This window comes from Candoia aspera, chromosome 8 (assembly GCF_035149785.1).
Source record: "Candoia aspera isolate rCanAsp1 chromosome 8, rCanAsp1.hap2, whole genome shotgun sequence".
NCBI lineage: Eukaryota > Metazoa > Chordata > Lepidosauria > Squamata > Boidae > Candoia > Candoia aspera.
This window is the reverse complement of record NC_086160.1, coordinates 54368521-54393530: the sequence shown is the minus strand read 5'-3', so window position 1 is coordinate 54393530 and position 25010 is coordinate 54368521. Positions and strand designations below refer to the sequence as shown.

General features: G+C 44.2%; 1 protein-coding gene across 1 annotated transcript in view; it reads left to right on the top strand.

The window, feature by feature from the left end:
- The window catches only part of MCUB (mitochondrial calcium uniporter dominant negative subunit beta), a 48243-nt gene that overhangs the window by 21958 nt on the left and 1275 nt on the right, over positions 1–25010 (top strand). Inside the window, exons 2-7 of the mRNA XM_063310639.1 lie at positions 16947–17022; positions 17970–18140; positions 21203–21307; positions 21765–21925; positions 23568–23771; positions 24707–24823. Of these exons, the coding sequence (XP_063166709.1) occupies positions 16947–17022; positions 17970–18140; positions 21203–21307; positions 21765–21925; positions 23568–23771; positions 24707–24823 (834 nt within the window). The remainder of the gene's footprint in view (positions 1–16946; positions 17023–17969; positions 18141–21202; positions 21308–21764; positions 21926–23567; positions 23772–24706; positions 24824–25010) is intronic.

Here is a 25010-nt window from a genome sequence, read left to right as displayed (position 1 = left end):
AAAAATTTGCATCAAAATCCGTATCAATTTCCATAGGGATTTTTTTTAAAATTTAAGTTGATGCAACAATAAGATTTTTTTTTAACTAAGATCAGAAAAAATCATCACACTGATTTTGCTTGCTGTTTAGCTTACTTTTATTTATTTGATTGAGAAATGTTCCACCTTACTTTTTGGCTCTCTAAGGCCTGGCTGCAGAATCCATAGTCTGTGTCCTCGCATGGCAGCCAAAGCCTTTGTTGTGGTTTGGGACCCTCCAAATTTGCTGCAGAGTCACAGTGACAAGTCACAAGTAAGTTAGCATTGACTGCTGGAACAAACAAAGGAAGGGCTGTGCTGTCATTATCTTTCCTACTTCTTGCCATTCCTGTTCTGTTCTGTTCTTTTTTTTTTAACAGTTTTTGGCAATTCTTGCTCCAGCTACTTCTGAGATTTCTTTCCTCTTTTTCACTCTTAATGTCTCTGTTCCTATTCTCAGTGGGTGTCAGAGTGTCCAGTAATACGTTTGTGATTTCACATTCAAAGAAACTCAGTGATCAGTCAGCTAGTCAGGGTTCGCCAAGGAATACAGAAAAGCATTGCAGCTCTTAGTGGAGTTCGTCCTCATGGAGAAAAAGAGACATTGGGAGCTGGAAAGGAATCAGTTCATTTATTTTAAACCTGGGTAGGAGAAATCCACTTAATTATAAGTTTGGAAGTGAGAGGGAATTCAATTTATACTGAAAGTAGGATAGGAAAATCTATTCGAAAGGTCTGCTTTTTCAGGGCATAACCAACAAAAACTGCTACAAAAATTCTAGTACAATTAGTATTACACTGGGAGCTGATGTACTGAAGTGTTTAATGCAGACTGGAGCTGGAAAGGCCAGTTTGCTGGATTACTTTGGGTCAATCATTATCTCCCAGATGACTGAGACAGTCCATTTCATACTTGAAGTAGGTGTTTGGTATTTGAAGTGGATGTTTTGAATTTGAGATTTTTTGCATACCCTTCCTTGTGTCTCTCAGAAAGGTGGTACCAAGCTGTTGTCTTCCACAGCCATCTCTTAATGACCCCCGTTTATGTCTAGTCCTCTTGTTGATGTACAGCTGTTTCAGAGAAAGATGTGGGCAAAAAAAAAAAAGCTTGCTATGAGGGAGGAAAAGACATTTTGTATATTGTTGATAATACTTTTGTTTTCAGGTTTTGTTCAAAATTTCAGGTGACTAAGCATTCATTACTTGGCCTGCTTATATTCCTGAGTAGGTATATTCTGGATGTTACTGGCTTGGTTCACATACTGTGCTAAATCATGGCTTGATTAAACAATGATTTATTGAATGAACTGCATTAAATCATAAACCTTACTTTGCAAGCCGTAGTAGCTGAGTTCACAAAACAAATAAACCATATTATAATTTAGCATGATGCATGAACCTAGTCAATCCATTTTTTCACTTTCTTGGATAGCTTTAGCAATACATTTCCCTTGACTCTTGTCCTCTTTTGCCTGCCATTAGTGTTAAAATCATGTCCAAAAACTTTTCGCCTGCCGCATATTTCATTGGTTTGGTATCCTATCCTTGTTGTGATTACGGCGGGGGTACATAAATTCACAGAGGTAACAGTCAGCCTTCAATAGATAACCCTAACCCTTTTGGTGGAAAAAAGTGTGAGACAGCTGAAATAAGTAGATGTACAGTAATTCATTAGTGCGCAAAACTCACTGGCAGGCAAAACCTTTCTGGTGGGCAAAAAAAGAAACAAGGTCCGTTCTTTCTATGGAACAGGAGTCAGTAAGACACAGGATTTGGGTGTAGGTGATATGTGGTACGGCCTAGATGGAAGCAGGAAATACATGGATGTCTAGCAATAAATGGAAACCAATGCTGGTTGCTTCTCTTGAAAGTACTTTTCAAATGTTCAGATATTTTATGTTAATCCATGGCTCCTCAGTTTTATATAATTAATGTTCTTTTCAGTTAAAACTTATTGAGACAATTAGTAGAAATGAATCTATCAGAAGAGCAGTTTTCAGATTATCTGTCTTCCTTTCATATCTTTAAAACAGTCAGATACTATCTCTTCCAACTGTTAACTACAGTGGTGTTAGCTTCCTTCCCCTCCAAATTAGAAGATTGTACTGAAGAGCTGCTCAAAAGAAATAAGAATAAACAACAGTCATCTGTGTCTTACTTTCCTGAAGAAGTAGAAAACTGTATTAGCAATAGCCAATGAGGTTTCAAACTCAGAGACACGTGGAAAATTAAATCGTATTAGCTACTGCCAGGCATGAAAGCAAACAAGCAGCATATGGCCCTGAAAGTACTTTGTGTGGCCCACACATATCTGCAGTAGTGGAAACATATGGAAATATATGACTGGAGAGTAATAATTTCAATTATATTTAATTTTGAGTAAATGTAATTGAAATGAATTTTTTCTTCCGGTCTATTCTTCACTTTTGGAACGTGGCCAAAAGACTGAGTGTGGCCCTTGGCCACCAAAATTGCACAGCCCAATTTAGTAGAATACACAGAGGTTATACAAGTAACTTAACAAATTCAGATCTTGTTCCTCATGTGTTGACAATCTAAAGTAGAATTACAGTTTTTCTTTGTTTAGCTGTTGAATAATAAGGGAGTACTAAGTTGTATTCAGAAGAAGAGAGGATCACACAGATAAATATGAAACTTGTCTATGATTAATATACCAATCAGCACCATTTATTTGCTTTCTGCTATAACCCAAGAACAAATCATGAACAGCCCAGCTCGGTGTAGGTATGTTATTGCCATTTTCGCTCGTATTGTAGCAAAGAATCCTGTGACATTTTAATTCTAATAAATGCCTATTTTAGGCATACAGTACTGTTTTCATCTGTTTTCCACCAAAACATGACTTCAGTTTTCAGCAGTCATGATTAAAGAGGAATCCTGGGGCCACAAAAAGGGGACTTGGGGACTGCTGGATACCCATCTGTATTTATATGATCAATAAGGTTTTTAAAGTATTTAAGGTACCACAATGTTATACAAAAGACAAAGAAAGTTATTTCTGTGGAAGCAGTAATTTTAGTAGATGTGCATACTCATTAGGGCATGATATACAACCTTGTTCCAGATTATACTTATTTAATCCAATTAATTATGGAGATTTTATTTATTTATTTATCAAATTTGAAACCGCCCATCTCCTCCCACCGGGCGGACTCTGGGCGGTTTACAACAAAATAATAAAAAAACAAATTATAATAAAATTCCAATATAAAAGTGCACTATAAAACAATTTCACATAGCTACTAAATATAAAGATCACTGTCCTAACTACCAGGAAACACACTGAGACAATGACTTGGTCTCTAATATTTATTACTAGTACTTAACAAGAATCCTAACAAACTGAGGAAGTGTGGGAAAAACCCAGCCATATAACCCCCAAAGGTTAAGGCGGTCCCGATCTGTGTCTCTTTGAATGGCTGAACAGTTCCTCAGTGCTACGCATGCGCTTGACAGTCTGGGTGGGAGCCCCCTGCTCGCCATCCTTACTCATGACAATCACACTTAAATTCTTTATTTCAGCCATGAACACTTGAAAACCTCTTTACAGTATTAGATACTATACTGCCATATATTAGTCCTCTGAAAATTCCTGTATTTTAATTTTATTCATTCTCTTTTGTAATGTGTTATTTCTTTCTTCTTCCACAGGCTAGTTTTAGAATATTATTTATTACCTGCTACTTTATGTTTTCCATAGTGTGTGCATTTCAGCAAAGTTCTCTCTCTCTCATTTTGAACAAAACAGAAAGCAGTAATTTTTCATTTGCTGGTACATGTCACACTGGGAATATGAATATGGCTTGTTGAAGCAGAAATCCTCAGTGATTTTAGCTGTTTGTTATTATCTTTGACAGCCACTTGGAAAACTAATCAGAATTTTTGCCAAATTCTGCCCTTTATTCAATTCATATTTATTCAAAGCATTCAGGCACTGTCTGTTTCTGCATGCAGGAATGTGGATAGTGGTGAAATATAGATAACTTTTTATAGGACCTTCTTGTGTAGTGCAGCCCATGGGATCTGTCCTCAGGTTGATCCTTTGCTTGCTGGGTTCCTTAAGGTGGATAAATGCAATTGGAAATCTAAGATGGTGTCATGCGCTGCCTACCTCTGAATAATTCTCAGACACTGGTTCTGTGGAACAGGCTCTGATTTATTCACAGTGTAGGTACAGTATAGGAAAAAAGCTGAGAGTGACAGGAGCGCGCCGGTGCGGGGTTTAAATACCCCGCGCCGGTCAGCGCCCCCTCACTCGCGGTTACGTCACCCCCCTTTGTCCAACACGTTGTCCTGCCGGTAGGTGAGGGGTTGCGAGGCCCCGCTGGCGTTCCGGGATCGCCCATCATCGGTTTCTCTATTCCTCTGGTGATTGCTGTCAGCTGGGCGATCTCCGTTGCGTTAGCGCTAACAGTTTGGGTGTGCCTCGCGATCCGTTTAGCCATTGTTTCTTGTCCTTCAGTCTTTGTGAGTTGATGGCTACTTATCTTGAGCCCCTTCCCCTGTTTCCTTGCTATTGTCATGTGTGCCATTGCGCTGATGTCTTCAGCTCAACGGCACTCATGACATACTGCCCCCTGTCCGAATAGTGCCCCCCCCCCCGGTTTTCTGGTTTTTTTTTTTTTTTCCAGGGGAGCTGTCAAAGTAACTTTTTTTTAAAAAATTCCCGCCGGAGTGTTTTTCGCCCCTCCCTTTGTTCCGCCCTCTGCCACGTGCTTTCCTAGGGTGTGTCCTAGTGCGCATGCCCAGGTCACACCCTGGCGTGCGCATGCTCCGGCCACACCCTGTTAGTTTGGCTCAGTTCGGCGAGGAGAGAGGCGTGGCTGGTCGGGTGCTTATCGGCTCCAGGTAGGGCCCTTCTTTTTTATTCAAAGTGCGTCGCCTTTGTTATGTGTGCTCCTGGGCGTTGCCCCCAGGATGCCCTGTTGACTTGCTTGCCACTCCCCCGTGGGCCCGGGGCGGGGGGAGGGTGCTGGCGAACGCTTGTTACTGCCTCGTGGGCCCGGGGCGGGGGGAGTGAGTCCCGGGGGGGGAGGTCCACCCAAGTCGCGGGCTTGGGGGGGCCCTTTCCCTTGGGGCACGGTAGGCGGGGGGCCCCGCGGGGGAGGGGTTTTGCAGGTGACGGCTTGCTAGCCTTGGTTTTGGCTTGTCGGGGTATGCCCGGTGAAAAGCCCGGGTCAGGTCAGGCGCGTTAACGTTGTGCGCCGCCACCCATTCTGGGTGGGGGAAGTGTTTCCACCTGACCAAATAGTGTAAAGTTCCCCGTTGCCTGCGAGAGTCGAGTATGTCCCTTACGTCGAAGTGATGTTGCCCGTCGATCATCACCGGTGAGGGCTGTGGCGTACTTGGGTGCCATCGTGAGGTGGTTGCCGGTTTCAGGAGGCTGGTGTGGAACACCGGGTGGAGTCTCCGTAGGTTGTGTGGCAGGTCCAAGCGTATTGCCACCGGGTTCACTATTTGCGTGACTCGGAACGGCCCGATGTACTTAGGCCCCAGTTTTTTCGAGGGTTGGGGTGACTTTAGAAATTTGGTGGATAGGTAGACCATATCCCCCGCCTGGAATGTCGGTTGTTGGCGCCGGTGCTTGTCGGCCTGCTCTTTGTAGGCCGCCTGTGCATCCTTCAGCGCTGCCGTGATTATTGGCCACGATTCCGCAATCTTCCGTCCCCAGTCGCTAGCGTCCACCTGGGGTTCCGGGGGTTGTGGTAGCTCCGGTATGGGGACGAAGTCGCGCCCCGAGACTACCTCGAACGGAGTTTTCCCCGTGCTCGTGTGGACGGCGTTGTTGTATGCGACTTCGGCAAACGGGAGCAGTTCGGCCCAGTCGTCTTGATGATAGTTGGTGTATGAGCGTATGAATTGCTCTAGGGTGGCATTAAGGACCTCTGTGGCTCCGTCCGTCTGGGGGTGCCAGGCAGTGGATAGGGCCTGTTGGGTCCCTGTCAGCTTTAGGAAGGCCCGCCAGAATTTAGAGGTGAACTGTGTGCCCCTGTCGGTCACCACACGTGCGGGACATCCGTGTAACCTGTACACGTGGATGAGGAAGAGTTTGGCTAGTTGTTGTGCGGACGGGACCAATGTGCAGGGGATGAAGTGGGCCTGTTTCGAGAAGTAATCCTTCACCACCCAAATGGCCGTTTTCTTCTGGCTGGGTGGGAGGTCCACTATAAAATCCATAGAGATTTCCTCCCATGGGCGGGAGGGTTCTGCCACCCGTTGTAATAGCCCCGCGGGTTTGCCTGGTGCCCGTTTGGCCCTAGCACACGTTGGGCAGGACGCTACGTATGCTTTCACGTCTCGTCTGAGCGCGGGCCACCAGAATTGACGCCTTGTTAGGTGTAGGGTCTTGAGGAACCCAAAGTGTCCCGCTTGCTTGGCGTCGTGTGACCTATGCAAGATCGCTTGGCGTTGCGAGTCCGGGACATAGATTCTGCCTTCCCCCCATGCCAGGTCCTGTGCCATCGTTACCTTGTCGGGGTTTGCCAGGAACCAGGGGTCGGTTTTGAGGGCGGCGGCGAGGTCCGTGCGTATTCCCCCTGGTAGTTGCGGTTGGCTTCGTCTGGCCGCAGGTTGTCCCGCCGTCGGCTGCGCCATAGAGTCGAGCTGCCTCCGGGCGCCGCTTCGGGTGGTCACGGCCATCCCCAGTTGCGAGGCGGATAGGACCGTCCCAATGGTGTCTGGGGCGGGTTCTTCGTCCTGGGGCAGTCGGGAGAGGGCGTCAGCCAGGAAGTTCTTTTTGCCCGGCATGAACTTCAGCTGGAATTAAAGTGGCTGAAGAATTGGGCCCATCGGACCTGTTTTGGGCTAAGGCGTCTGGGCGTTCGGAGGGCCTCGAGGTTCCGGTGGTCGGTCCAGACCTCGAATGGTTGGGTGGCTCCCTCGAGTAGATGTCACCATGTTTCTAGCGCCGATTTTACCGCGAAGGCTTCTTTCTCCCAGACGTGCCATCGCCTTTCTGTCTCGGAAAATTTCCTCGACAGGTAGGCGCATGGTTTCAGGAGTCCCGTGGGGTCCTTTTGGAGTAGGATGGCCCCCAGGGAGAAGTCTGAGGCGTCGGCTTGGACCACGAACGGCCGTTCTGGATCCGGGTGCGCGAGGATTGGCTCCGTGGTGAACAGCGCTTTCAGCTTGTTGAATGCGGTCTGGCACGCGGGAGTCCAATTCAATACTGTGCCCGGGTTCTTGGCGCGTCGGGTGTCCCCCACCCCTTTGGTTTTGAGGAGGTCCGTTAGGGGGAGGGCTATCTCTGCGAACCCCCGGGCGAATGACCTGTAAAAATTCGCGAAGCCGAGGAAGCTCTGGAGTTGGCGTCTGTTGCGGGGGCGTTCCCAGTTCAGCACCGCCTCGACTTTTGCGGGGTCCATTTCTATGCCGTCTCCGGAGATTCGGTACCCCAGGTAGTCTAGGCGCGCTTTATGAAATTCGCACTTTGTAGGTTTGGCATAGAGCTGTGCCCTTCTGAGCTTGTCGAGGACTTGCCTGACTAGGGTCACATGTTCTTTGTGCGTTTTAGTGTAGATAAGGACGTCGTCTATGTAGACAAGGACCCCTTTGAACAGGTGTTCATGCAGTACCTCATTGATGAGCTGCATAAACACCCCGGGGGCCCCCGCGAGTCCGAACGGCAGCACTTTGTACTGGAAGGCGCCTAGGGGGCAGTTGAACGCAGTCTTCCATTCGTCCCCCTCCCTGATTCGGATGCGGTAGTACGCCTCGCGAAGGTCCAATTTGGAAAAGACTTTGCCCGTGGACAGGTGGGCGAGCATGTCTTTCACCAGGGGTAAGGGGTATTTGTTGGACAGGGAAGCCGCGTTTAGGCCCTGGTAGTCGGTGCAGAGCCGTAGGGTGCCGTCTTTCTTCTCCCGGAATAAGACGGGGGCTCCGACCGGTGAGCATGCTGGCTCTATGAATCCCCTGTCTAGGTTTTTATCGATGAACTCCCGGAGGGTTGCCATCTCCTTCGGGGTCATCGAGTAGATCTTCGGTCTAGGTAAGGGGACGTCGGGCAGCAGGTCGATCCGGCAATCCGTCTTGCGGTGGGGGGGTAGTTGGTCAGCTTCCGCCTCTCCGAAGACCTCGGAGAAGTCGGCGTATTGTTCCGGTAGGTCTGCTGTGGTAGCAGCGTTGTCCTGTGTAGTCGCCTCTGCTCGTCCCACAGTGGGGTTGGTTCTGCCCGCTGGAACTGGTGCCCGATACTTGCCGTCGCCAAATGTGAAGGTGCGGGTCTCCCAGTTGATGCGCGGGTTGTTTGTCACGAGCCATGGCATTCCCAGGACTGCAATGGGCCGTCCGATGTGGGTGACGACGAACGATGTGCGTTCGGTGTGAGTGCCCATTTGCAGGGTGACCGGCTCGGTTTGCATCGTAGCTGGTTTCCCTCCCGCTGTAGAGCCGTCCAGCTGGTGGAATGCCAGCGGTGTGGGGAGGGGGAAGCAGCGGAGGTCGAGTTTGGCGACTAAGTCGGGGTGGATGAGGTTTTTTGAGCACCCCGAGTCCACTAGTGCCGCGGCCGTGGTGGCTCCGTTGCCGGCAGAGAGTTTAATTGCCGCCATTATCACGGAGCTTTCGCCGTTCCGTCGGGGTGGTCCGCGCTGCTGTCCCACCGCCTGCCTCGCAACGCGTTTCAGGGCAGGCGGGGAGCTTTTCCTGCCAGCTGGTCTGGGTCTACGTTGTCCTCTTCCCCCCAGTAGGCGTCCCAGCCTTCCTCTGGTGTCGCTGTGGCTACGGTCATTCGGCGGTGAGGGGGCGGCACCAGGTTAGGTGGTTTGGGGCTAGCTTTCGGGGTGGGTTTAGGCGCACCGGTTGGCGAAGCAATCCGCCGTCTTGTGCCCAAGTTTTCCACACCTCCCGCAGGGCTCCCGATTGAATTTCTTCTTTGGGTATGTGGGGCCGGCCGTCCCCACGTGTGGTGCGGGTACCTTTTTGCAGCTGTAGTTCGCGTCTTCCGTAGTTGTCATGAGGAAGGTGCGGTGCGCGTGTTCGGCTTTCCCCGCGAGGTGGATCCACCCGTGTAGAGTTTCTGGGTCGTCGCGGTAGAGGGCCCATTGCAGTACGTCGCGGTTGAGCCCCCTTTTGAACATTTCCAGCAGGGTGGTCTCGGACCAGTCGCTGACCTTCCCCGCGAGGGCTTTGAACTCCAGGGCGTAGTCTGGGACCGTGCGTGTGCCCTGTTTAAGTCTTTGGAGTGCACTCTTCGCCCTCACTTTGGCTAGTGGGTCTTCGAAGTAGCTTCTCATCTCCTTGATGAAGGCGGGGAAGTTGGCGAGGGCGGGGGAGCTGGACTCGTACAGTTGGACGTACCAGTCCGCCGCCCGGTCTTGTAATTTGATCGCCACGGCAGCGATTTTGTCTGCTTCGGAGTCGTAGGAGTGTCCGTGCCTCCCCATGAACTCCCTGGCGTTCGTGATAAAGAACGACAGTTTCACGGGGTACCCCATCAAAGAAGATGGGGAAGTCCTTTGGGGCCCGGGCGTTTTGTACGGCCCTTCCTCTCGCTTCCCGGCCTGTGGTGTCGTCCGCCTGGGCCGTCTGTTGACCTTCATTTGGCCCGTGGGGGTTCGGCGCTTCGCTCGGGGTGCGGACCTGTGCGGGGACGTCGTTGGGCGGCGCGGGGGGCATGAGCGACTGAAGCATGGTCCGGAGTTCCTCCAGTTGGGTCTGCATGGCCGCGAGACCAGCTCGTGCTTCCTCGTCCACGATCCGCGCCGCCGCTGGGGCCGGTTCTGTCGGTGTGTCGGCGGGGGTGGGTTGCCGGTGGGGTTCAGTCTCTCTTGGCCGTTGGTCCGCTTCCTCTGCCGTCTGCTGGGTGTCTCCATCGTCCTCCTCCGTGCTTACTGCCGTTGGGCTGTCGCTCCACGCCCGTTGCTGGGGTGCGATGTGGGGCGCGGGGTTCTCCGCTGGTTTCGGAAGGTATGTTGCTCCCTCCCGTGGTCGGGTTGCCTCCGTCGCCATCTCCCCTTGGGGTTGGAGCTGAGGTTCGGGTTGGGTCGGGTGGGCGTCCATGGCTCCGGGAGTCCGCGGTGCCTCTGGCCTCGGTCGGTCCTCCTCTGCTTCTTGCCGTGCGGCTCGCCCTCCTTGTCCGCGTCGCGCCGGCCTCATCTTCCTGGTCTTCTCGCCGTCTACTCCTCCCGCGGCTCGTTGTTGTCCGGTGGGGCTCGGCGAGGCTGAGTTTATGACTCTCAGCTTTATGTCATGCGCTGCCTACCTCTGAATAATTCTCAGACACTGGTTCTGTGGAACAGGCTCTGATTTATTCACAGTGTAGGTACAGTATAGGAAAAAAGCTGAGAGTGACAGGAGCGCGCCGGTGCGGGGTTTAAATACCCCGCGCCGGTCAGCGCCCCCTCACTCGCGGTTACGTCACCCCCCTTTGTCCAACACGTTGTCCTGCCGGTAGGTGAGGGGTTGCGAGGCCCCGCTGGCGTTCCGGGATCGCCCATCATCGGTTTCTCTATTCCTCCGGTGATTGCTGTCAGCTGGGCGATCTCCGTTGCGTTAGCGCTAACAGTTTGGGTGTGCCTCGCGATCCGTTTAGCCATTGTTTCTTGTCCTTCAGTCTTTGTGAGTTGATGGCTACTTATCTTGAGCCCCTTCCCCTGTTTCCTTGCTATTGTCATGTGTGCCATTGCGCTGATGTCTTCAGCTCAACGGCACTCATGACAGATGGTGTGTAAGGGCAGCAGGATTTAGTTCTGTTATTCGATTCCTTGTCAGTGTCATTTAACTTGAAGCTAAGGATTGATTTTTTCTTATTAAGAGGATGAAGAGAGGCAAGTGCTTATAGCAGTTAGACTTAAAAATTGAGTTGGGTGATAAATAAAAATTGACAAAACCATTTTGAAGCGCTGTTGATAGTTTCAGTTACCAAGATAACTTTTTATATATGTACATTGATAATGCTGAATTTTGAAAGCTGCCCAGTCTATTGCATTGCTTTTTTAATCAACAACTTTTTTTGATGCTATGTAATGGCATGTACAATCTCATCACTTAGTAGCTTTTTCCTTATTAATCAAACATGGCTACTAACACTGTAGCCAGGTTAAGTGAGATGATGATTGGACTGTTTCTTTTTAACTTGTTTGTAAGTGAAATGAAATGAGGGGGTGAGCAGCAGTCATAAATCATGTTTGCTTAAGAGTACGAAATTATTTAAGATGGTTAAAACAGAATGATAATGAAGGATTCCAGAAGAATTTCCCTAAACTAGGTACATGGGACTTCCTTAGCTTAGAAAAACTGGTAAGTAGGGAAGAGCAGCCTGCTTAGCAAAATTGCAGGGACCTGTGCTGCCTTCTTCCCCTCCCATTTGAGCCTTTTCCCCAGTGTGAGCCCAGCAGTGTTGCCAGTAAAGCTGCAACCTTGACACAGGTGTGAGAGGTGGTGTGTGCTTTGGAAGCTCTGCAGCCACCAGCAGACAGAGAAAAGCAGCCCAACAAAAGAAGGTGGTGTTGCTTCAAAGGGAGTGGATGGTGTAGAGGAACAAGAAGTACAGAGGCAAAGCACAGCACAACATGGAAAGGTGCAAGTACTCTACGTGCTGGCCATTAACAGAGAAGAAAAAAGCAGAAGAAATCCCAGAGAGAGAGGAATGAAGGCAGAAGGCAAAACAGGATTTGTTAGAAGAAAACATTGCTAATCGTACTATAAAGTGTAGCATAGTAATAGTAAAGAGGAAATGTTGTAATAATAATAGAATAGTTATATTACAGAGTATAGTATAGAGGAAATATTGTAATAGTAATTGAATAGTAATATAATAGAGTATCGTCCCCTGTTTGGGGGGAGATGGGCGGTGATAGAAATTCAAATAATAAATAAATAGTAATTGTTATGGCAACAATTAGCATAGTAATTATACTATAGAAATAATAGCAATAGAATAGAATATAGGATAGTGGCAATAGAAAACACATTTGTGATTTGTAAGATTCACATTTCACTTTTATATCTTGTTTTTTTCAAAATAAAACATCTCCCCACTCCTTATAGGGAGATATAAAAAAACCCACCTGTCCAGGGTCCAGTGCTTTTGTGGCTCTTTTGAGTCTGGGTCAGTCTGTTTGGGTACAGTGAAGAAAAGAACCAATGACAGTGTGATGGAATGTGTCTACAAGGGGGGAGGTGATGTGATGGACTACAGTAATGCAGCTGGTTCTCAGGAAGGAGGGAGATCATTCCAAGGAGGGGGGTGAGACAAAAGACAACACAGCCCAGAGCAGGACCATGAGAAGAGGAAGAGGTTCAGAGTAGCCATGCCCTAGACCCTCCCAGGTTAGGTTAGAGTGGGTTTAGTCTGGCAAGAGTCTGTCTATCCGGTGAAAGCGAATAAAGAACTGAAGTTTGGCTGGACTGATTCCTTGTTATTCTTGGGTTGGGCCTGACAGACCGCAAGAAACAGGTGATATCTGGGGTGATAGAGTGAAGATGAATGATAGGAAGTTTGAGGCATATTTTCTCAAAATCAAACTATAATTTGTGGTTAACGTTTAACATGTAACTATATTATTACATGTCCTGAGAGTGCAGGATCCAGCTCTGGATTGAGAATATGGTTTTGGTTGTGAGGAGGGGAGAGGTTTGAACTTTTCTTCTAGCCTCTTGCTTCCTAAATTTCATCCTCCCTATGCACATTTTGAAGGAGACCCTAACCCAGGAGATGAAAATTTCATGAAGCAAGCAGTTATGTTACCAAAGTTTAAACTTTCCTGTCATGTGGGGTGATCTCAGACTAAATTAGAGTACCACAAAATTACTTAGGGGGAAAAAGAGCTGGTCACCTGCATATTGCATATTGGTTCTACTTTTAAAGTTAAGAAGAATAAAGAGCATGCTTAGGCTGCACCTCCAAGGTTTTCCAAGTGCTCCAGAAGCATAGCATGAAAACATTAAGTCCCTCCCCTCTGTGAAGCTTCAATTTATAGAGCAGTGTTTCTCAACTTCGGCATCTTGAAGAAGGGTGGACTTCAACTACCAGAATTCCCCAGCCAGCTTGGATGTCCACCCAACTTCAAGTTGCCACAGTTGAGAAACACTGGTATAGAGAGTAACATGATTGTTTCAGTTTGCAGATATGCTCTAAGTAACTTGATACCGCACAACTTTTAGACTTCAACAAGTTGGTCCAGAGGAGAGGAGAAGTTTAGACTTGTCTTTTGATCTGCTCAAAGCACTTCAGTAGATCAGCAGAAGGAAATGACCCTCCTCAAGCTTGGATAATAACTCACATAATAACAGTAACCCAACTATCAAAGAGCATATCAGAATCTCATACTGTGGGAGATACCACTATATATGCTTGACATTGCAGAAGGAGAGCTGTTTGAGTCTATGATGGCAAAAAGAATCAGAAGGAGTCTAGTAGCACCTTTTCTGGATTATAAATTTTATTAAAAGACAAGATTTTTTGAGCTGCAGCTCCATTCTAGCTATTCTGTGCATCTACAGGTAGTCCTCACTTAAGGACCCAATTGGGACCAGAATTTCAGTTGTTAAGCAATGTGGTCATTAAGTGAATTGACCCAATTTTACGACCATTTTTGCAGCAGTTGTTAGTTAACCATTTAATTGTTAAGCGAATCGTGATTCCCCACTGATTTTGTTTGCCAGAAGCCAGCTGGGAAGGTCAAAAATGGCAATCACATGACCACAGGATGCTGCAACAGTCATAAGTGCAAGGACCGGTTGTACGTCAGGTTTTTTGGCACTGTCGTACATCTAAACCATCGCTAAACAAATGGTCATTAAGCAAGGACTACCTGTAATGAACGACTCCTTGTAATATATATCCTTGAGTGGCTTCTGTGTTAGAGCAGATTTACCTTTGCCAGCCAAGAACATACATTTGAAATAGGACAAGCAGTGTGTGGATGTGGTTTTCTGCATCCTTCATGATACATTACTTGGGTTCTTTATTAAAATAAGGTACAGTTCCGATTCTGCATCTAATATTCATCAGAGCCTATTTGAAAGGGTGGAGTACAGGACAGATGTTTTGGTTGGACCTTGATTTAAAGGGAGCTTCAAATTCAGGCACTAGTTTGCTTTTTAAATATTCAAATTTTGACTCACTCAGGTTTATATATGTCATTTTTAATTTTTATTATAGCTATGAGCCACAACAACTGGAAGTGATCAGGCTTCTTTAGTGCAGTTTTTTTTTAATTCCCTATGGGTAAAATACTCATGCTATAAAATTACATCCTTTTTTTTTTCCTTGGGAGGCAATCAACTCCAGTTTTTATGTTTAAAATCAAATTTGGGTATAAATTCATCCCAGTGAATAAGAAGAGTATAGGGCAGTGAACCATTTAAAGCAATGGTAGTTCTGAAGTCAAAGTTCTGTTATAATTAAATCACATTATCTGAACATTTGTAGGAACCTTTACCCTGAGGTTGTGCTTAACGCTTTATTCTGCTCATAAATTTTACTGCTGATAGAATCCTGTATTTGTGGTGTTGCTGCCAGTTCAACCAGTTGGTTGGGTTTTTTTTTTTAAGTTTTGAATTTGCAGTGCTGAAGGTAAGTCAGCTGTGAAATTTAATTAAATTGTAATGCTCTGATTGTTTTCATTTCCTGAGTCATAAAAGGATTATGCTAATAATCTCAGCATGAAATGTAAAACGCTAATTATTGGTTGCAATATGGACCAAATGTAATATTGTGGGGGTAAATCAAGAAGCAAACTTTGGATATTTGGTGTGGAATCAAGGCTGAGTGGGAGTTGCTCATCCAGCACAGTTACCGTGCTTTCTTTGCAAAAAAAAACCAACATTTTTTTTCTGGTTAGGGTTCACCCCCCCCCCCCCCGAGGCTTTTTCTGATAAGAAGTAAAACCTTTCCTGTGCAGTGTAGACAACTGAAACTAAATTGGAGATGGAGAATTCAATTCACTCCATGCATATACTCGAGCCATTTTTGTTTTAATCTCCATCCTCACTCTGTAGGGAATTGACAGATCTTTGGACATCCTGGGACTGTGTACTACCATAATAATCAGAGAATTGAGAGAATTAAATCGTTGGTAAGAATAGAAGCTGTTAAAAACAAAGGATTTGCAAGAGGTGCAAAGGAGTGGAAATCTAGTTGCTGCAAAAAGTGGGTATCTTTGAAGATTACCCTGAAGGTTAGCTATGGCTTAGGAGAGTCTGATTGCCTGGTAAATTTAACACTTTTTGTAATCCCTAAACAGGTATTTCCATTTTTCTTTCCATCCCTGTCCGGTTCCATTCCTTCCCTCCTCCTCATCCCTTTCCTAATCTCTCGCCTGCCTACCTTTATATACATAGAAAGAGGGGAATAGGTGTGTAAATTTGTATGATTCTGTATGTAAAAATAGTTTCTGTGTGTGAAGGAAAGGTTCGTATGTGCAGGTGGGGGTCAATTAATGTGAGTACCTTATTTTATAGGCTGTTAATTCAATTAAAAGATACTCCTTTTTCATCCTGCAATTTTAGAGGTGGTAAGCCTTCTGGAAAGTGTGTGTGTATCTGTGTGTGTGTGTGTATCTGTGTGTCTGTGTGAACACCTATGCAAGTGTGAGCAGTAGAAAAAGTAAAAGTAAATTATTTCCTCTAAGGAAAATAATAAACATTTCCATCTTCATCTTTCCTTAATCTTAGTGTGTGTTTTATGGAAAACATTGCAATTAGCATATAGGATAAAGCAGTATATTAGATATAGTTGTATGAACAAGCACTGACACTGTTCACCAGTTATTCCAACCTCTACAAACCTGCAGATTCCCTGTATTCCAAGCAGCATTTTCCATTAACAGTAGTTGGGATGACACTGTCTAAATTATAAAACAGAGTTTCTTGTTTGGATTCCATGTTAGCATCCAATCAATCAATTTTATTTCAGTCATAGACCAGTATACCTTTCAAATGCTGTGCTTTTTCTTTGAGGCTGGTGGTATAAATCAAATTATGATGGGAGGAGTGGGCGATGACAAATTTGATAAATAAATTCAAGATAATGAATAAGTAATTGTGGTATATACATTTATGCACAATAGTTACTTCACAAGCAATAGATAAGTTTAACCCTTGCAAGTTCTCTGGTCAGTTGTATAAAACAGATGGGAATTACATAAAGCAAATGAGCTTATTACATTCCTTACTTAGAAAACAGATTATTGCTTGAAAAGATGCTAAAAACCTAAGCATGAAATGAAACAAACCTATACTAGAATTTGACAACATACTGTAAACCCAGGAGATTGGATACTGACACCAAAGCAGAAAACTCACACTAAAGTAAGACATTGTAGGAGGAGAGCCATGTTAGTCTACGGTGGCAAAAAATCAGGAGTCTGGAAGCCCCATTTCTGTTTTTTTAAAAAAATATATTAAAAGGCATAGGTGAGTGTCAGATGAAGTGATCTGCAGCTCATGAAAGTTAATACTCTTTAATAAAACTTGTTGGAAAAGGTGCTGCCAGGCTCCTGATTTTTTGCCACTAAAAGAAGAATATCTATTAATCAGGAAAAAGGTGGACTTAATTTGCTTTGCTGTGGAGAATTTAGCTGTTTTAAAAACAAACAAACTGAGTAGTAAATTTCTATTTTAAGTTATGTGCAAGAATTTTGTCCTTTCATTATGCAGACTCAGGTTGTCGTTTTTCTCATCAGAAAATGGTTTCTTTTATATGACGTTTTTAGAAATCTTTGCAATCTAATGGGTAAATGTGGCCCAAGGCCTTTGGCTCTCAGGAGATATGTGGCGTAGCTGATTACAACAACAGCACAATAACCCACTTTCCTTTATTAAAACTTAGTTCTAAAATGGGAATCTTCAATAAATATCTGGTCTTCTGAACCATACAGTGGGTTCCATGGGAGAAAACAGAATGATTGGGAAGGTATTCAGCTGAACACCTTGATATCTGAATCAATCTTCTTTGCCAGATGCTGTGCGTGAGACAAACTGGAAATTTGAGGCACCACAGAAGAGCCCTGTATAGTACTCTAGTGCCATCTGATGGTATGGTTTCTAACTAATTGCTATTTTCCTATCAAATATCCCAATAGTACTAATTTCAAGGTGCATACCCCAAATATTCCTGTTTTATTTTAAGCAGTTTGAATCCTGCAGATTTTATGTTGGCTCTGAAATATTCACTGCTTTCTGGAATAACATCCTTGTGCCTTCCTCATTTTTCATGAGAGGCTCTTACCTTTTTATACTAAGGTATGCATATCTCTTGAATACAATGAACAGTTTATGGTGCTGTAATTGGAGGTCTGTAAGCTTGTACGGCAAAAACTAGTACTGCCTTGAGACTGATAGTTTTAAAAGCTGTCAGGTTCTGCCTCCTTTAAATCCTAGGTCTGTTTAGAGTCCACTTTATCCTAGCATGAAGGCCTAAATCCAGCATAAATTCTAGCTGGGTTAAAATTCAGCCTTCTCTCCTTCCACAGATACTTCTTTCCTGCAAACACCTGTGGATTACAGCTTGAACATTCATTTCCCATATCCTGTAATTTAGATTTATCTGCTTCCAGAATGATGTCATTACTTGCATCCATGTCATATGACAACACTTACCTGAAAGAAAGTTAAGCTAAGAGTAAGATTTGTTTAGTACTTGGATGGAAAACTACTAGGCTGTATGATAGTCTGGGAAGTTGAAAAAATATTGTGGAAGAAAGCACTAGCAAGACATTTCTATATTGTTGCCAAGAAAATTACTTGATGCATCATGTAGTCACCAGAAGTTGAGCTCAATTTGAGTCTTAAATTATTGGATATTACTGTTTCACTGAGAGCTCATAGATAATTTATCAATGGCACACAAGAAGATGTCCTGAAGTTCCCAATTTTCTCAAGGTATGCCTTAACTGGTATACAAAAGTATGTATCTGTGTATGCATGTGTACATCCACACACAACATAAATATACATATCTTTCTCCCTTTTTCTTTTTGCAGAAGTAACTGTTCATTATAAACATGGTCTGCCTGTGATAACACTTACATTACCTTCAAGAAAAGAACGTTGCCAGTTTACTGTCAAGCCAATGCTAACAACTGTGGGCACCTTCTTACAAGACATAAAGAGAGAAGATAATGCAATTGAAAAGGTAGAAGTCTTCACAGCAGGTACTAATGCTGGTATCACCTTGAAAATCAAGGTTGTTCCATCTCTTTACAGGTAGTGCAAACTTATTAATGTTCAAAACCTGCCAAGGTTACATCTTGGCAGGACACCCACTAAAATGTATCTGCCTCAACCCCTTGCTGTTATTGCTTCTTTTCCTTCACTTTCTTCAGTTTTTCATCATTTCACTGGCTCACCTCTAGGGAAAAATAGGGGCAGCAAGAAATAAGTGGGAGCTCTGAATGAGGAAATGGTAAGAAATTTACAGGGGCAAAAAAACTCAAAGTTAGGAGCATGAGCTCTTAGTGAGGTTGGATGAACAGTTTACCTTCTTATGCTTCTAATGCTGTAGGTATTAAAAGGACCACTTATTATAGTATTTATTCCAAAACTTTTGTTCGGGAGGAAAATACATTTGAATAAGAACACCAGCAATTTTTCCTGAAGAGATTGAGCAGAGTTCATATGCAGTTATTATTGATGTATCTTTGTTTCATTTTTCTTTTGTAATTAAATGAGATGAATGCTTGCTGTCAAACAAAACAAAGTAAAATATTTCATGAGCCTACATATTTAATTTTTCCTTCTTTTTAAATAGTTTCAGTCAGGTTGCATTCCCAATAGAGTGAGTAAAACAGAAAGTTGCTAAAACTGGTCTACAACTTCAGTCATCAGGAAGTTAATCTTTCTAAGATGGATGTACAATATGGTTGGGCATTTCTTCTTTGGTTTCATTTTGAGACTCTTAACTGCAGTATCTGTAAATGTAAGGTTGGATGTAAAGAATCCATGAAGACAGACTGATGAGACTCCTTCACAGAAGCAATCTTAAACACCTAAATTAAATTGCAATTTAATAGAGCATTAACAATCAATTAGGATAAGCCAATTTTCAAGCTAACATGCCAGTTGATAGTTCCAGGCTTTATTGGTCAAGAATCAAACCCCATAAATTCTACTTCTTAGGTATATCTTGAGAACAAAATGTGGCTTTTTCAGAGGGCTGGGTCAGAAATAATCTATGAAAAAGATGTCCTCCAAGATTTGTAAATTTGGAGTGTCAGAATTTCCCAAATCTTGTACTGAATTGACATTTGCTTGAAAGTAGTTAGCTCTCTTAATTTATCTAATATAGGTAGTAGCCTGGAGTGGAGGAGCAAAAATAGATGATGGCATACAGGACTTAAAGTTGGACTCATTCCTGTTATTCTGTGAAGCCAGTGAACATGTATATACTGTCCGAAATGCTATTGGTCTTGGAAGAAAGGTTCATGTTACCCACGTATTTGGAAAACACAAGAATGGCCATCAGATTGGAAAAAATCAACGTATATCCCCATACCAAAAAAGGGAAACACTAAAGAATGTTCAAACTATCGAACAGTGGCACTCATTTCACATGCCAGTAAGGTAATGCTCAAGATCCTGCAAGGTAGGCTTCAGCAGTTCATGGAGCGAGAATTGCCAGATGGACAAGCTGGGTTTAGAAAAGGCAGAGGAACTAGGGACCAAATTGCCAATATCCGATGGATAATGGAAAAAGCCAGGAAGTTTCAGAAAAACATCTATTTCTGTTTTATTGACTATTCTAAAGCCTTTGACTGTGTGGACCTAACAAATTGTGGCAAGTTCTTAGTGGTATGGGGATACCAAGTCATCTTGTCTGCCTCCTGAAGAATCTGTATAACAACCAAGCAGCAACAGCAAGAACAGACCACGGAACAACGGACTGGTTTAAGATTGGGAAAGGAGTACGGCAGGGCTGTATACTCTCACCCTACCTATCCAACTTGTATGCAGAACATATCATGCAACAAGCTGGGCTTGAGGAATCCAAGGCTGGAGTTAAAATCGCCGGAAGAAACATTAACAGTCTCAGATATGCAGATGATACCACTTTGATGGCTGAAAGCGAAGAGGAACTGAGGAGCCTTATGATGAAGGTGAAAGAAGAAAGTGCAAAAGCTGGTTTGCAGCTAAACCTCAAAAAAACCAAGATTATGGCAACAGCTTGATTGATAACTGGCAAATAGAGGGAGAAAATGTAGAAGCAGTGAAAGACTTTGTATTTCTACGTGCGAAGATTACTGCAGATGCTGACTGCAGTCAGGAAATCAGAAGACGCTTAATCCTTGGGAGAAGGGCAATGACAAATCTCGATAAAATCGTTAAGAGCAGAGACATCGCACTGACAACAAAGGTCCGCATAGTTAAAGCAATGGTGTTCCCTGTAGTAACATATGGCTGCGAGAGCTGGACCATAAGGAAGGCTGAGCGAAGGAAGATCGATGCTTTTGAACTGTGGTGTTGGAGGAAAATTCTGAGAGTGCCTTGGACTGCAAGAAGATCAAACCAGTCCATACTTCAGGAAATAAAGCCAGACTGCTCACTTGAGGGAATGATATTAAAGGCAAAACTGAAATACTCTGGCCACATAATGAGAAGACAGGACACCCTGCAGAAGATGCTGATGCTAGGGAGAGTGGAAGGCAAAAGGAAGAGGGGCCAACCAAGGGCAAGGTGGATGGATGATATTCTAGAGGTGACTGTCCTAACAGCCAGGAACCACGCTGAGACAAGGAATAGGTCTCTAGTGTTTTATTACTGCTACATAACAGAGAATCCTAACAAACTGAAGAAGCGTGGGAAAACCCAGACATATAAACCCCAAAGACTAAGGTGGGCCCGATCTGTGTCTCTTTGAATGGCCACCTAATTCCTCAGTACTATGCATGCGCTTTACAGCCTGGATGGGAGCCCCCTGCCCGCCATCCTCACTCATGACAGTGACGGACTCGTCCCTGGGGGAGCTGGGGGTGTTGATGACCGACAGGAAGCTCTGGCGTGGGCTGGTCCATGAAGTCATGAAGAGTCGGAAGCGACTAAACGAATAAACAAAAACAAGTCACATTATGGATTCACTGGTCATAGGACTGGCTTACTCCAATAAACCTTGCCGTAGGGAAGTTTTGTTTAGAATACTGACTGCAATCAGCATGGCAATATAAAAGAAATTTGTATAGCCTTTTATTACTTTCACTGAAATGCCTTTTCTCTCCTGCAGATGGCAGCATGATTTCCAAGTCAGCACTGATGGAAGTTCTGTTAATGAATGATTTTAAACTCATTGTCAATAATGCAGAATATAGTGTATATCCACCAGTGAAAGGTACATAACTTCATGGCCATCTTGAAATGGTCTGGAATCTTTAATGATTATCAAACTATTTAAAATTAAAATCCAGTGAAAACTACATGTGCATATCTGCTCAGAAATTAATTCCACTGAGTTTAGTGGAACTTTACTTGAGAGTGAAATTATATAGGATTGCAGCCTTAAATTCTCAAACTTTGCATCTTTTCATAAGCATTTAAACTTTGAAATTACTCGTGCTTTAATAAACCATAGTGAAATTCTTTGCTTTCACCATAACAGCTTAAACTTCTACCTTTTAAATAAATTATTCAAATCAAAGTATATACATGTGTTTATTCCATCCAGTGGTAGCAGGAGAAATAGCACTAAGTTTGGACAGTCTGTTTCTGGAGAATGGTCCCTGTATGCTTGTTGAGAGTATGGATGCTTACAAGTAATTGTAATGACACCAGCTTCACTCTTCTTTCAGATAAAATGAGTACAGAGCATGCCACAGAGATGGATGACATCAAGTCAACAGTCCATAAGTTATTTGTAGCACTTCACTTAGAAGAGCACCAGACGAGAAAAGAGAGAGAGCTAATGCAAAAAATGGAACTTCTGAAGGAAGAACTGCTCCCTTTAGAACAGGTTTGGAAAAATCTTAATTCAGTCCTATGGAAATTGATAATCAGGAAGCTAAATCTTGAATCTGTTATACGAGATGAAAAACTAGACCTAACAGCTGCATTTTTCTAAGTGAGATTTAGAGGGAACAGCATTATTCTGTAACAATGGTTGGAAGACCATCCAAGAGTGTCTAAAAACAACCCTAAAGTTGTTTCACAGGTCATGTTCTGAAATGTCTTCCTTGAAAGCAGTAACTGTTGGTGTTCGGACTGAATTTATATGTGAAGCTTTATGCTCAAGAAACTATTAGAATGTGTTTGGGTGAACTCAGAATTCCATATGGAAGTATAAATTCGCATACTGCAGTTGTAAATACTGCATAACAAATGGGAGAGCAGCATAATTGGTTGCACTTATGGATGATCTCTGGTGGGAGTGGGATGGGGGCAGTGCATCCATCCTGGCTCTTCTTGACTTCTCAGTGGCTTTCAATACCATTGACCATGGTATCATTTTCGGGCAACTCAAGGAGTTGGGGGTGGGCAGCGTAGTCTTGCGCTGGTTCACCTCCTTCCTCCAGGGCTGGTCCCAATCGGTGTTGATAGGGAGTGAAAGATCCAGCCCACGGCCCCTCCTTTGTGGGTGCCGCAGGGCTCGGTACTCTCTCCGCTCCTTTTTAACATCTACATGAAACTGCTGGGCAAGATCATCCATCACCATGGGATGAGGTATCATCAATATACTGATGACACCCAATTGTACATCTCCATCTTGGGTGAAGTAAGTGATGCCATGACCACCCTCTTCAGGTGCCTGTGGCGGCCTGGATGGGGAACAAAAGGCGGAGTGGCTGTGGATTAATGGCTCCTCAGTATCTGAGGAATTACTATCTCTTGTTCTGGATGGGGTCGCACTGCCCCAGACAGACCTGGTGTGTAATCTGGGGGTCCTCCTGGACTCACGACTCCTGCTCGAAGAGCAGGTGGCAGTCATGGCCAGGAGGGCCTTCACTCAACTTCGGGTTGTGCACCAGTTACACCTTTTCCTGGACCAAGAGGCCCTTCAAACAGTCACTCATGCCCTGGTCATCTCCCATATAGACTACTGTAATGCGTTCTACATGGGGCTACCCTTGAAGAATATCTGGAAGCTACAACTGGTGCAGAATGCAGCTGCACAGGCAATTTTAGGTGCCCCAAGGTCGGCACATGTAACCTTTGCGAGGTCCAGGAAGCAGGCCTTCTCTGCAGTAGCCCCTGTCCTCTGGAACATCCTCCCCATGGAGGTGAGACCGGACCCCTTGCTCCTGGACTTCCGTAAGAAACTAAAAAACCTGGTTTTGCCAGCTTGCCTGGAGTGGGACCAGAAATAGTCATTCCTGCCAATGGCTAGTACCTAAGGACAGCCCTCATACCTAAGAACAGCCCTCATACTCATGGACTGATACAGAATTTTCAGCCATCTGGATTTTACTTCATTTTATATATTTATATATTTATTGTTTGTTTATATTTATATTTATAATTTTATAATTGTAGTGAATTTTTAAATTTTGTCTCTTTGTAAACCGCCCAGAGTCCCTCCTTGGGGGGAGATCGGCGGTGATAAAAATCTGATAAATACACACACGCTCTGGAGCATAACATAGCTTTTTTGTTCCTAGACAAAGGCTAGAATTGCAAAAGATATTGATGCGAAGACTTCTCGCCTTCTATGGATTGGTTTAGCCTTAATGTCTACTCAGGGTGGAGCCCTGGCTTGGCTAACCTGGTGGGTCTACTCATGGGATATTATGGAACCTGTTACTTATTTTATCACCTATGGAAGTGCCATGGCATTCTATGCTTACTTTGTACTTACTAAGCAGGTAGGTAACATACACAAAAAAATCAGTTCCGAGTGCTTGAAATTTGAAGCGTCCATGTGCAAGGCTTTGGAGCAATACAGTAAGGATACTTTTACTTTGCGAGCAAGATTGTAGGATGTCTGTTTTCAAAAGTTCTGCAAGTTGTTCGGAGAGTTCAGCGGATTAGTGAAGTCTCAAAGGCTTCAGGTTCTGCAAGCCTGAAGGATCAGCTGTTGTTCGTCGTATTTATAATACAGCACCTGCCAACGTAATGCAGTCTGTATATCTTGCGCATGCTGGAACAGAGTGCTTATCTTAATGGCACTCCCTCAGATCTATTTTTTTTAAAATTAACAGTCTTTAGAATGATACAAGGCATATCAGCCCTTATTCAATTATCTGGGGATTCTAGTTTTTGAAGAAAAATAGGTCATATCAAAGAGAGGCCCTGGGACCACGCTTCCCATTTCCCTTCATGTAAAAATTGGTGGAAGAATTCTCCCGTGGTAATCACATTGCCATATCCTGAAAAGGATTCTTTCTAATATTATTCAAGAGATGCTAATCATAAATAAGCATTATTATTTCTACAGAAACCTATTGTGGAACTCAATCCTTAGTACCTTTTTAGAAGTCTGGGATCTTTGTATTTGAGATGGTATTGTTGAAGTGGTACCCCATAAAATGATATTACTATTACAAAACACTGTGAATAGCCAGACTTGTAGCTTTGTTGAGTGCAATTAGAATTTGGTTTATTGAGTACATCACGGTTAAAACAACCTGGCTTAATGGAATGTAGAAATCCACATAATGCTCCACTTGTTTCATTTGAAATAGAAATGTGTATATTGCAGACTTCCATGTCTGGGTCAGGGGAGGTTTCCTGTATTGGCTGATGATATTCGGAGTTACTGGATTAATTTTTTCTGTTTTTTTCCTCTTGTCATATTGAGGATTACATTTATCCAGATGCTCGAGACAGGCAATTCCTCCACTATTTTCACTGGAAATCTAAAAGCCAGAACTTCGATGTGGTTCAATATAACAAGCTAAAAGAGGATCTGACAGAGGTAATTGCATACATCTATCTATCTGTTTATCAGATTTGTGCAGCCTCCATCTTAGAACACAACTCTGGACAGCTCACAACAATTGGATAAGATACATGATATTGGTTGCACAAGGGATCATGGAAAAGAGCTTCAATATGCAGGTAGTCCTCACTTAACAATCATTTGTTCAGTGACCATTCAAAAT